The following is a 12,652-nucleotide window of genomic DNA, read 5'->3' as shown; positions in this document are numbered from 1 at the left end:
TAACCTGGGTGTTGGGGTCCATTTGTTTAATTTTGAACACACAATTTTGAGTAGCCAGGACTGCTCGGATAATTTTGCCAGTAACATTCAAGGCATAAGAGACCACAGCAAAGATTTTACAAAATTACCTATTGAAAACCTCACACTGCTTTGGAGCCAGCTTTTAAAGCAGTAAAGTGCCTGCAGGTGGGCAGCAATGGGGACCAGTTTCCCCCAAAGCACCAGTGTCACACAGAAGCTGAACTTGCACCAAAGAGCTGGTGAAGGAAAGGAAATAACCAGAGGTGACATTGATAAGTTAAGTTTTTTATTCAGTGCACTGGACTCATACATCACTGCTTCATCAACTAAAACATTTCACACATTCCTATAAAACCAATGCCAAGTCCAGTCTCTTAAAGATGCTTGGTGTAAAACATAAAGCAGTCTATCAAATATTTCCTGTTATAAGTATAGCTCAGAGCCCAGTAACAGGCTGTGTCCAGCATGTTCAGTGCTGGGTTCCACAGTGGATGGAGGATGGAGGAGTTACTCAGGGTTGATGCAGGGCTTCATTGAGAAATGTCTAAACCCAGCTCATTAACATCTCACCCAATGTTTATCAGAGTGCTGCTGCTGGTTTGATTATGCTGCTGCTTTGAGTATGGGTGGAGCTGCAACTACAAAAACCCTAATGCAGAACTACTCAGCACTGGAAAAAAAACGTGATCTGGGCTGGGGCAGCCTGTCTTGCTCCGTGCTGAGGACAGTGACTCCAGCAGCACGGCATGGCACGTCTCACCCCGTCCCTGCAGCAGCAGTCAGAACAGCACAGCAACCCACAGAGAAATGCAAGGTGCTCAGGCCTGACTGGCAGGGCAAAGCAACAGGTTTTCAGGGTGGAGGGGTCTTACACTGCAAACCTCTGGGCAGGGATGCCTGCAAGCACAAGTTGGGCAGCTGGGTGGATGCTGGTGATTGTGGGCAGCTGCAGCATCCCCACTTTGCTCTGTCTCCCATGTGGGCAGGCACATGATGCTCAAAGCCTCCCACCCCCAGACAATGTAGGGAAGGCTCTGTGGTCTACCCTGGTCAGCACAGGGTGCCCTGGCAGGGGGACAGGGCTGGTGCCAGCCCTACAGCTTCCCAGCAGAGCTCTCCCAGCAAATCCATCTCCGCTCATCCCCCTCCCTGCCCATGTCCCACCTGCCCTGTGCTCTGACCCAAACGCTCATCCTGCCTGATCCCTGCCCTCAATCACTCATTCACTCTGTGTGGAAGGAAGGAGACAGCACATTGCCAAACCAGCTATCTCAAAGGGAATCTAAGGACTTTTATTGAGGAGGGAGCCTGGAGTGTCCCAGGCAGCCCCTGTGCCGAGCACGTGTCCTAAGGCATGGTGACCGTCCGCCGGGCGCTCCTGGCCGCTGTAAAGCGCCTCTTATTCCTCAGACCAGAGAACCTCTCATCCAGCGTCAGGCTGGTCTGCAGGGGAAAGCGAGAGCGAGTCAGTCCCCTGTCCTGTGGCAAAGCACAGCCAAACTCGTAGCAGGGGTATTGATTAGAGCCCATCAGTCAGGCTGGTGATTCACAGCTGGTTAGTCAATTAAACCACTCAGCACACAGAGACAGGGAGCTCGACAGACTGTGTGCGGCTGGAAAACCTCCAAGCAGCTCCCAGCCCCAGGACACAGGGCATCCTCGGCAAGAACAGGAGCAAGCAGATGGCATTTGAGCACACGGCATCGGGTAAAACCAAACCGTCCACACAAGAAACGCCGGCAATGAAGAAGGTGGAGCAGGATTTCTCAGCTGCCCCAGGGCTCTTGGACCATACTTCAGTGTAAAATGTGACACCAAGAAGGGCACCAAAGCAAAGAGCGAGCAAAGCCCAGAAGTGCCATGTGTCTCTGAGGAATGGGAAGCACTGACAGTGAAACAGTCCCCTCTGGCCAGGACTACTCATCAGCAGGACCTCCCTGCTCCAAGCAAGCACATGGACAGGCCAAGACAGGCCATCAGAGTGGGGAAAACTGGGCTGAGTCTGTAGTTGCTGAACAGTCTTCTCAAGTGCCTTCAGTTTTGTGAGCAACCTGGCCAACACAGCTACGGGACTTTCCTCCCAGGTTGTGTTAGATAAACCCAGCTGGCAGCCCCAGAAACCTGAGTGTGACGTTAAGAGCTCAGTGGCAGGGCTGCTGCAGGGAGCCAGGTGCCTCCTGTGCCGTCGACAATCCTCTACCTGGTTGGCCATGGCGCGGAAGTTGAACCTCAGCAGCACCCCCCTGGGCTGGGGCTTGGCCACCCGTGCTGGGGCCCTCTGGCTTCGCAGGAATGGGCGCTTGGATCCAGGCCTGGGGAAAGCACAGAGCTGCAGTCACTCAGGATGCTGAGGCAGCACTTCCCATCCTCTCAAACCAGCACGGAGTAAAGGACACACCCACACACTGCACCCGTCCCATGGCGTGTGTGGCCCCTGGCAGAGCCAGGAGAGCAGCCGTGCAGGCAGAGTTCAGCACTGGGGACTGTCACATCCAGGCCATTGAGGGGTGCTCTCTGCACCCAGGACATGCACAGTGCCCTCACCCACCCTTCTCTCTGCCCCCAGCTGGGTGCCAGGTCCTGCAGCTGCCCCTTTCCAGCCTCTGAGCTCCTCTTACACAGCGAGCACAGGGTGTCCCTTTGGGGCACACAGCGCCAATACCCCACAGCCTCCCAATACCCTACAGCCAGCACAACCAGCCTGCCACCTCTTCCCACAAGGGTGCTTCCATTTCTCCTCATTCTGCATAACAAATGAGGGCTCGGTAATTACAGATTACCATGTAATTACAGGTAAATACACGAGATTTCGATCTCCTTCTGATATGCTGGGAAAGGACTCAGACATTTGCTAACCATTTTGGGTCTGAACCATTCACTGCACACTCATTACAGAAGTGAAGCTGCAATAATGCTAAAGGGATTTGCAATGGCTTTTGTAGGGCTCCCACCCTAACAAATCACCTCATTTACTTACAGGCTGGGCTGGCCCGCCTGGGGATTAAGCACAGAAACCGTCAGAATTGCTCCCGGGCTGGGTTTCACTTGCCACCTGCCGAGACAGGGAGATTTATCCAGCTTCAAGCCTGAAAGAGCACTGTCTATTTGCATTGAGCCTTTGTTCACCAATTACCTTCTCATCCTTGGCGGTTTCCCCTCTCCTTGAGAATCCATCTGCTGTAAAATATATTTTAAAACAATTACTTCAAAGAATTAGCTCTCAGAAACAGTGACTCCTTTTCCAGGATTTTGTTTGGTGTATCTGAAGAGCTCCTTCCTTGTGAGTTGTCAAGAAACGTGCTAATCTGGGGTTTCCCACTGGCACAGTGATGTGTATGGGGTGGCTTTACCTTGCCCTGCTTCTGCTGCTCTATAAACTGCAAGGTTTATTTTTATCACCCTCCCAGGATTTATTTCCCAGCTGCCAGAATACCAAGCTGCATTAAAAACTGCCTGCAAATACCTTCCTACCAATGCATGCAGTGTTCAGGTTTTCCCCCTCTCTCCCCCCCATTACTTTAGGAAGCACAGCTACAACTGGGCTGGTAAAATGGGAAGGTTTGTCACTAGCAGGCTGCAGAGGAAATGTCTCAAGCACTGACCCATCTCTGGAAGCGAGCTTTGGAGAACCACTGCTGCATCCGCTTCTGCTGGAACGCTGCTCCTCTGTTCAGCAGGAAAGGCCTGCTAAAGGACAGAGACAAGAGGTGAGGATCATCCCAGGTACCTCTAACACTTAATGCCAAAATACCTAACCCAAGCTGGTCTAAAAAAGCAGTGTAAGAAGCAAATGAGGCTGTGTGTTACCAAGCCCAACAGGTTTTTCTGCCAGCAAAGGATTTCAGAGGAACTTGATTTTCTGCTCAAATGAGGCAACAGTTTGTGTGTTCTGAGCTTTGCTCATTAAAAGCAAAAAACATGGGAAGAAAATCATAGAAAAAATCAGGTCAGAAAGGACCTCTCAATGTTATTCAGTCCCTGTTCTGCTCAGAGCAGATGAAGGATTGCAAGGAGCTTCCTTTTGAGCTCAGAGAACATAATGATCTCGATGAGACAGTGCCCAGCACCTGGCACACTGCCTTCCTCACAGCTCCTGGGGCACAGTCTGCTCCTGCAGCCCCTCACTGGGACACACTCCCTGTCTGCCCATCCCTTATGGCTGGAATCTGTATTTCCTGCCTGTACGAAAATAAATGCTATTTCACCCTTCAAAAGTTTCCCAAAGCGATGAAGTTTATTAAAAATACAAAGGTCACATTTTCTGTGCTTCCTGAAATAAAATCACAGATTAATATAGGCATTATTAACTATGAGCACGAGGTTGTTTTCTTTCCAGGTGCCTTCCTAAGATACCCAGGGGTATTTTTCTGGTGCTGCACATGCACATGGCTGTAGCCACACCCAGCTGGCACATACAGAGAGAGAAATCCCATGCACAGGTAAAAAAAATCCCATGATTTGTAAAAAAAAAAAAAAAATCCCACAAGTTGCACAGGTAAAAACCACTGAAAACCAAAATAACCCAGAGTTCCCAAAGATTTTACCTCCTCCCTGGGGCACGGATGCTGGCAGCATCTGCTCTGAATCTCTTGGGGCTTGGAGATGGCTGTGGCTGTTCCTCCTGCTGCCCACCACTGCTTTTGGCAAAAGCATTGCTCTTCTTGGTGCCCTGAAAGAGCAGGGAGACCTCAGCAGTTGTCACCTGCAGCACAATCTTGGTACAAGAACAGGGGGTGAGGGCAGGGACAGCACACAAGGGGCTGCTCTCTGCTGATAACAATCAGTGAGGGGGGTGCCTCGCTTCCTGCACATGGAACTACAGGTGCCAGGGAGAATGTTTCATTCTAATTGTAATTCTAATTCATTTCATTCTAATGCTGCAGAAACCAAAGAAGAAAACAAAGATCAGTCCATGCAGAGCAAGTCTCACAGAAGCTGTGCATTACAGCCCTGCTCACGTTTCCTTTTGGTCATCAGCTCTTTCTTGTCTGGAAGGTGCATTGCCTGGACCATGCCCTGATGCATGGAGCACACCAGAAGAGCCTCAGCAGGGTCTGTCCTGCAGTTCCAACACACACTGCCCCAGGCTCCAGCCTGGTGACTTCTGTGGGACAACCACCATCATGTTAGTACCAACTAACTGAGGTCTATTTCCATAGTCTTCCCCCTTGATTTATTCCTGCAAAGTGGAAACTACTGTAGAATTCTGCCTCCTAGCAACTGCTTATTACTCTCTGTAAATACCAGCCACACTCAATATCTGAGTCATCCTGGTCTTTCTTTTCAGGAATAACCTCACTCCTTGCACATGCATGCTCAGTTTAGGGCTTTCTTATTTATACCCTACAACACATTCAGTAAATGTGCCATCCTGTTCAGCACTTGGATTTTTTTAAAAAGCTCACTGAACATCTATGACCTCCTAACTGAGTGGATTTTCATCAGTGCAGGAAAACCCAGCTGCCTCTCACACTATCTGTCACAGTACTGGGAATCAGCATCTCTGGTGGAAAGTGGATCTCTGAACCAGTCACCTGACAAGTCACCAAGTCCTTTGACTTCACAGGAACTTGGAAAATGCTCTGGGTGGAGAACAAATAACAAAGAATCTCAACACACCTCCTCTAAATGATAATAGTAAGATGAGATGCCATGGAATTAATTTTAATGGAAATATTTTTAAACCTTTTCATATCAATTTTAAAAAATCTTTTTTAGCAAAACCCATGGGAACTGATCAGTAAAATTATGCTAAGTCAGAAGCTTTATAAAACTAACTGTAAAATTGCTATTCCATATTCATGTATGTCTGTACTCACCTATGCATACAAATGCTGTGCACAGGCATTAAAAGATGGTGGTTTTTATGCAGATTGTTCTTTGGGGTGTTCCAGGATCACAAAATTGAGCAGATTTCTACATGACATTGGGGAAAAGCCAGACCTTCCTCATTGCCCTACCTCCTGAGCTGAGTCCTGGCGGTTCAGAGGGCTCACTCCTTGGAATGCAGCAGCTGCTCTTCTCTTGCCCCCAGGCACAGCATTCCTGAACTGTCTCCGACTGAACTGCTGCTGTCCAAAGCCTCTTCTGAAACGCTGAGGTCCTAAAAACAAAGCCCTCTTACTTTAGCATCATTCAAAATTCAGTTTATGACTACAGTTTTGTGAATAGATTACAAGGTTAACTTAATGTGAAACAGGAATATCTACACAAATAGTGGTGCAAAAGCCACGCTGATTCATATTAAATAATTAATTTTTCCAATGTCTCTCTAGCACTCTTTTTGTATATAGGACTGCCATACACATTACTTGATGTGAAAGAACACAGAAGAGAAAAGCCTTTCACAATTCTGATTCCTCATAAAGACAGGAACACCCACATCAGGAGACCTGTCAATCTGTTGTCAGAGCTCACACTGCTATGAATTAACTATGAAACAGAAAAAGCATTTAGATACAGATATACACAACTTGAGCATCCCAAAGCCAACCCCACAGCAGCTCTGAGGGCCCACATCATAGTATAATTTTTATTGTTGTGTGTGTGTATACATATATATATATATATGTTTGTTTGTTTGTTTTCTTTTAGCTTGACACACCATAGTTTCTCCTATTGAAGTGGAAGTGTCCTGCTGCTCTTCCATGATCCACACACACCCACTGTACGTTCTGCATTTAACTTCTCCCCTAAGCCTGCTGATGATTTTGAAGAGTGCTGAAGTGCTGAGCGACAGGAAAGCCCTGTCAGACTGAGGCACAGTGCTTCCAAACCTAATTACTCCACATAATAAAATTCTGTAGTCATAATGAGACAGCAAGTCTCTGAGTCACTGTGTGAGCTGCCACAGGCACAACAACAACAATCACAAAGCCTCAGCTGGAATGCCAGGATGGAATTTATTTCTGTTACCTCACAAACCAGCAGATCCCTGAAGCAACACCTAAGCAGAGCCACTTGGGCACAGGCAGCAGCACCATTCAGCCTGGCCCAGTGCTGGACACTCACCAGGCTGCCCTTCACACCAGTTTATCAAGGGTTTGCCTGCACAGGGTCACCACCATGCTGTGCTCTGATCTCTGTATCAAGGCAGGGAGCTCAAGCATGTCCAGAAAGGTGCCCCAAGTCTACCAAACACCTCCATTACCTATAACCAGATGTTCTACTTCTCAGTGCACACAGAGGGTAAACAGCAGATGTGTGTTTTCCTTCACTGCTGCTTCACACTTTGCTATCCCCAGCTGCAAGGTCACTGAAGCTCCTCTGTCTTCAGCCCATTCCCCCCAACAGCTGCTGTACCAGTGAGGTGTGCCCACACCTTGGGGTGAATAAATCAGGCACAAAGTTGTGTGGAGTGCACTCCAACCCTGGATCTCACTGACACAAACCACAGAGCAGTGAGGTGCACATATTGATCTTACATCAACTGCTACAGTGACAGCAATTTATACTGCCTTGGAGCAACTGCAAATGAAGTGTTCTGAGGCAGCAGTGGCATGGCTGTGAGGGGCCACCAGTGCCACCATGAATGAGGGCTGCAGCCTCAGGGTGTAACACCAGCCAGCACCAGCCTGAGCTGCTTACACTGGAACGTGCTTCAAGATGATTTGAGCTGCTCTGGCTCTAAACAGAAGGGCACCAGGACAGGCCCTTGGGAAGCAGACCCCAAACACCATGCTGGGGTGCTTTGTGCCCCACGGCCAAGGTGCTGGCTGGGAACATGCACAAAAGCACAACACAGTTCACGAGCTCTGGGGCCAGCTGTTATTTCCTTTGCAGACAATGCCCTCTCATTGCAGGAGTGCAGGTGTGTAAATGTTCCTCTCGTGACAAACATTCAATTTTGGCCAACTGTTTCTTTTTGACCACGTGCAGATTTGATGTAGTCAATGTCCCTTTGATTTTTTCTCCTTCTTCTATTCTCCCAGTCTGTTTTTGCCCTGCCTTGTTTCTCTTCAGTCCCCACCCTGGGCCTGTCCCTGTCTCTTGCCTGTTGGCTGGGCTGCTCTCCACCCAGCCTCGCTGCACAGCTCTCCTACACCCTGGAGAGGACAAGAGGCTGAGCTCAGCTGCCTTTCCTGGATCCTCATCAGGGCAATGGCAGGGACTGCTGCAGAAGGCAGCCCTGACTAGAAAATCGTGTCCCTGTCAGTCTGCTCCTATTAGAGAGCCTGTGCTCAGCAGTGCACTCAGTAACACATGACAGAGCCATCAGCCTCCAAGGGGGACCCCATCACACCAGCTGGGGACCAAGGCCTCGCTCTGTCATCTGTGTCCTGAAGTGTGACACATGGGAGGCTTCATGTCTGCAAAAGGTCTGGCAGATATTTAATAATGTAAGAACATTTCAATAAAACCCCACAGTGTCAGCAGCTGGGGAACAACCCCCCACACACACCTCCCATGTTTGGGTGTGTGCTCAGAGCCTAGCTCTGAGCACACCTGGGATGGCCAAAAGGCACCTCTGCTCAGCCAGTCCAGTCTGGGCACAAGTTCCCATGTCTGACAGACTCTTTTTTCCAAGGAGATTTGAAATTCAAATTTCTTGTCATTAAAAATCATCTTTCTCCCACTAGGGAGAAGGTTTAAGCCATATTCCAAGAGGGATTAACAGCACTTTGCTTGCTGGTTTAATCAGCATAATACCCTTCCCCCTCCTCTGTCATTACAGTGCTGGGCTCCTCAGATCATCATTTTGATAATGGTTATCACATCTCAGCCCAGAAAGGACTGCATTTCAGCAGGGACCAAAGTGAATCGAGCCCCTGATGAATTATGGGCTAAATTCCCAGTCATGCTGAGCTTCCCCAAATTGCTACTGACAATCAGCACCACACAGCATGGCAGGTCTCTGCACTTGGCAGGGCTGAATTCAGACTCCCTGAAAACCTATGAAATACTAAAACTAGCATAAATAATTATATAAATTAACAGAAAAGCTCTCCCTTCTAAGAAATAGGGAAAAAATATTTTATTGGATTTGCCTCTGGGTGCAGTAATTGCTGGAGTGCGGGAGAATATCAAAGCCTGTGGGTTCTGATAGAAAAATCAATTTGCTAAGGGCATTTATCACCATTATGATTTGAACTAGAACAATCCTCAGTAAGGCACTGTGTGGTGGTCACCAAGAACACAAAGGTGGGAGGCAGAGCAGAGACAAGTAGGACTGCCCCCAGTGATCCCACTGTCCTGATGTGTGATTGGCACTCCAATATCAGACTGAAAAGGTATTTCTGAAAAATATCACTAAAATCTTCAGAGAGTGACTTAGCACTAATTAAAAAAAAAAAGTTCGTAGAGATGTCATTTCATGAAGCAGACAACTTTGGTTTATAGGTAAAAGCCAGTGGAACAAAACAAAGGCATGATCACTCAGTATTATAAAAAAAACCTCACCATAAAAATAGCATGCTTGGCAAAAGTGACAATTTAGCCTCAATAACTGAGCTATCAAATACAGTTACTGAGGGGGTAATTTTGATAATTTAAGTCTGCTCTGGGAAAATGAGGATTAGGAAGAGGCATAATTAAAATATGCAAAGCCAAGGGGAATAGAGAATAGATATTAAGTCACTTTAAATTAGTAATTCATGAGAGTAGAAGGGAGAGAAATGGATGAATTATGCTCTGAAAGGGCCCTGATATTCCATTGTTATGGGGAGAAAAGCTAATCAGGGCCTGAGCACATCTTATGCGCACACAGAAATTGGATAGGAGAAGGATTTAAGAGCTGGATTTTGCTAAAAATGCCTTTCCCAGCCTGGCCAGCCTCTGCTGCCTCAAGTGCCCATCTACCTTGCAAATTCCTCTGCTTCCAGGCTCGGTATCGGGGCCGCCCATAGCCGGAGGCTGAGCTCCTGTTCTTGACCTGCTGCCTTCTGCTGTCGCCCACGGCGCTGGCATCTGGCTGCTCTTTCCTGTGCCGCTTTATGATGTCATCTGGAATGAAATGAGGAGAAATCCATGGAAACTGCACTTTCCACCAACAGCCATTCCCTCTTTGGGTGCTCGGAATTGTCCGCGGTAAACACGGAGCTCGCTGCTCTGTGAGCTCCGCTGGGCAGACAATGAAAGATTAAGCTTAGCTTAGAAAGTATAGGATCAATTTACTGGGCTCCTGCAGGCTGGAGATTAGAGTGCAGCAAATGATTTACAAATGTGCCACCATCCAGCACGTCCCCACCATGGCAGGACAGAGATTTCAGACCCCATCCACCGAGGGATCTGATCCTGCAGGCTTCCCAAAAGCCTAAAGGAAGAGGTTTCTGCAGGGGCACCAGGAGCTCAGTGCTGGGCAGAGAACTTTTCTGAGAAGGTTTGACTTGAATTGCTGTAGGAAAGGTGGCCAAAGGGGGGAGGATGTGACAGATGTTGAGCTACTTGGATCATGCACAAAGTAGTGCCAGGTGCAGAGCTCTATCAAGAAACACCTCAGGCCCCTCCATTCTCAATCAGCTGGTCTGCAATCAACGGGATCTTCTTAACTCAAGCTCTTCTGATGAAGAGGAATGGCAAGGCAAAGGGATGCCTCTTCAATAATTCATATTTTCCAACATTTTTTTCTTTTAACCTCAAATCTTCCAGAAAATACTTTGCAAATAATAAAGGCACATCTGTGAAGCTGCAGGCAGAATGTTTTAACTTGAATGAATTAGCAAGAAATGAAGTGTCCAAAACACGCCCTTTCCCAGGCAGTGGCTACTCCAGCTCCTTAATGTATCACTGGAGTCAAAGGACAGAAGTACCATCAGCTTTTAGTGGGTGCTTACCATGAATTATCAGACCTCCAGCACTGCTCCTTTGTCATCTCCTATCAAGAAACTCCTGTGTCCAAACGAATACAAAGCCCAAGGAAAAGAAACTAGAGCAGATTTAAGAATAGGCTGCTTTTGTGATTTCTCTTTCAAGTCTGCCAGGAAAAGAATAGGCTGGGGAGATGCTGGGCCATGTTCTTGGGATGAATTTGCTAATGGTCTCAGCTAAATGTGCCTTTGGGGCACGTGCGATTTGGAGCACAGGATGCTTTGAAGCGTTTTGAAAGCATCCCTGCACACTCTGCAGGGAGGTGACCACACTCATCCAAGGGTGGGCTGTCCACAGTATGAGGAAATGAGAGGGGCTGAATGCTCAGGTGCCTGATCTGTCACCTTTCAGTGTCTTTTCTGTTTGGGTATGAGTTGTTACCCTGCCTTTTGTGCCCAAAAACATGATGGGGTTAACAGAGCGAGGTAATGGACTACTACACAAGGCTGCAAGGGGATCCTGAGAGCTCATTTCTGGTACATCTATGCCCTCGAGGCAGAATTAGATCTATCAGGACAGCTTTAAAGCAACTCCTGCAGTTTTTTTTTGACTGCTAACTCATGTAAGGCACAAATGGATCTGAAAGCATAGAAAAACCACCTGATGGAAAAAGTTCTTCACCAGGGGCCTCTTGTTTTCCAATTTTCTCTTCTACCCTGAGTAAGTATTCTGGATGGAATATGGAGTTGGACCACAGGAGGTCTGACTCAGAAAAGCACTAAGGGAGAGCAAAAGCAAAGGGAGCATCACACATCAGCAAAGAGAAAGAGTGTGCAACACTATGTGAGAAAAATAAATCAAAAATGAGGGATCCACTGTGGCTATAGCTCCTCATAGAAACATTGAAATAAGGGTGCATAAGCCAAGGGATCAGTTTGAGTTTGCAGTGGAAAATGTTCGTCGTTCCTAACAAATGACTCTTCGCTGGGAAGAAATGACACAAGGTTTCAATTAGGAAGCTGACCCAGTAACAAAAGGTGCTGGTGGACTTTCCTTTCCCAGCAGAAACACCAACACGATAATCCACCAAGATCTCTCATCCATGCGTCAGAATCCAGGCCTGGGGAGTTCATGGCAGGGCGGCTGTCGGTTGTTTATGCTCAGTCCACATTCCCCGTGCCAGAGGAATGGCGAGCATGGCAGCAAGCTGCTATAAATAGCACAGCAAGGCCATGGCCCCCCTTCCCTGTCAGCGGAGCTGCTCTGCCCGAGCCCCCCGTGCCGCTGTCCCGTGAGCCCCGGGCTGCTGCCAGCCCAGCCCAGCTCCGAGCCCGGGCCCGCACACGGCCCCTCCGCCCGAGCCGCCACCGGGACAGGGACACCCGCACGGCGGGGCCACCTGCGGCCCGAGCCCGGCCCGAGCCCCCGCACACAGCCACCCCGGCTCCCCGCCCGCACGGAGGGCCCCGCACCTACCCAGGGACATGTCGATCTCCTCGGCGCCCGGCTGCGGCCCCGCCGCGGGGCCCGGTGCGGGCTGCGGCCCCGCCGCCTCCATGGGCCCGGAGCGCTGTGCGCTCACTGCGCCTGCCCGGAATGTGCCGGCCCCGGCCCGCCCCGGGCCTTGCCCCGGCCCCGCCGGCCCCCGCTCGGCTGTCCCTGCCCTCGCCCCACTGCCCTGTCCCCGCCCGGCTGTCCCGGCCCCCGTGCCCCGCTGCCCTGTCCCCGCTCGGCTGTCCCTGCCCTCGCCCCACTGCCCTGTCCCCGCCCGGCTGTCCCGGCCCCCGTGCCCCGCTGCCCTGTCCCCGCCCGGCTGTCCCGGCCCCCGCCCGGCTGTCCCGGCCCCCGTGCCCCACTGCCCCGTCCCCGCCCGGCTGTCCCGGCC

General features: G+C 49.6%; 1 protein-coding gene across 5 annotated transcripts; it reads right to left on the bottom strand.

The window, feature by feature from the left end:
* Nucleotides 1–290: 290 nt before the first annotated feature.
* LOC118698782 (UAP56-interacting factor-like) lies at nt 291–12,366 on the bottom strand. 5 transcript variants are annotated; one of them, XM_036402301.2, is made up of 9 exons: nt 12,244–12,366; nt 9,820–9,963; nt 5,982–6,124; nt 4,566–4,690; nt 3,624–3,708; nt 3,155–3,198; nt 2,999–3,073; nt 2,222–2,333; nt 291–1,464 (listed from the first exon to the last, which is right to left on the bottom strand). In XM_036402301.2, the coding sequence occupies exons 1-9, from the start codon at nt 12,323–12,325 to the stop codon at nt 1,369–1,371; spliced, it is 906 nt and encodes a 301-aa protein (XP_036258194.1). In that variant the 5' UTR covers nt 12,326–12,366; the 3' UTR covers nt 291–1,368. The 5 variants fall into 5 exon arrangements, with proteins under 5 accessions (XP_036258194.1, XP_036258195.1, XP_036258191.1 ...); XM_036402302.2 differs by having other exon boundaries at nt 3,624–3,705; XM_036402298.2 differs by having other exon boundaries at nt 291–2,333.
* Nucleotides 12,367–12,652: the final 286 nt, after the last annotated feature.

The sequence above is a fragment of the Molothrus ater genome, chromosome 14, assembly GCF_012460135.2.
Source record: "Molothrus ater isolate BHLD 08-10-18 breed brown headed cowbird chromosome 14, BPBGC_Mater_1.1, whole genome shotgun sequence".
In the NCBI taxonomy this organism is placed as follows: domain Eukaryota; kingdom Metazoa; phylum Chordata; class Aves; order Passeriformes; family Icteridae; genus Molothrus; species Molothrus ater.
Note: the sequence above shows the minus strand (reverse complement) of the source record. Positions and strands in the feature narration are given on the sequence as shown.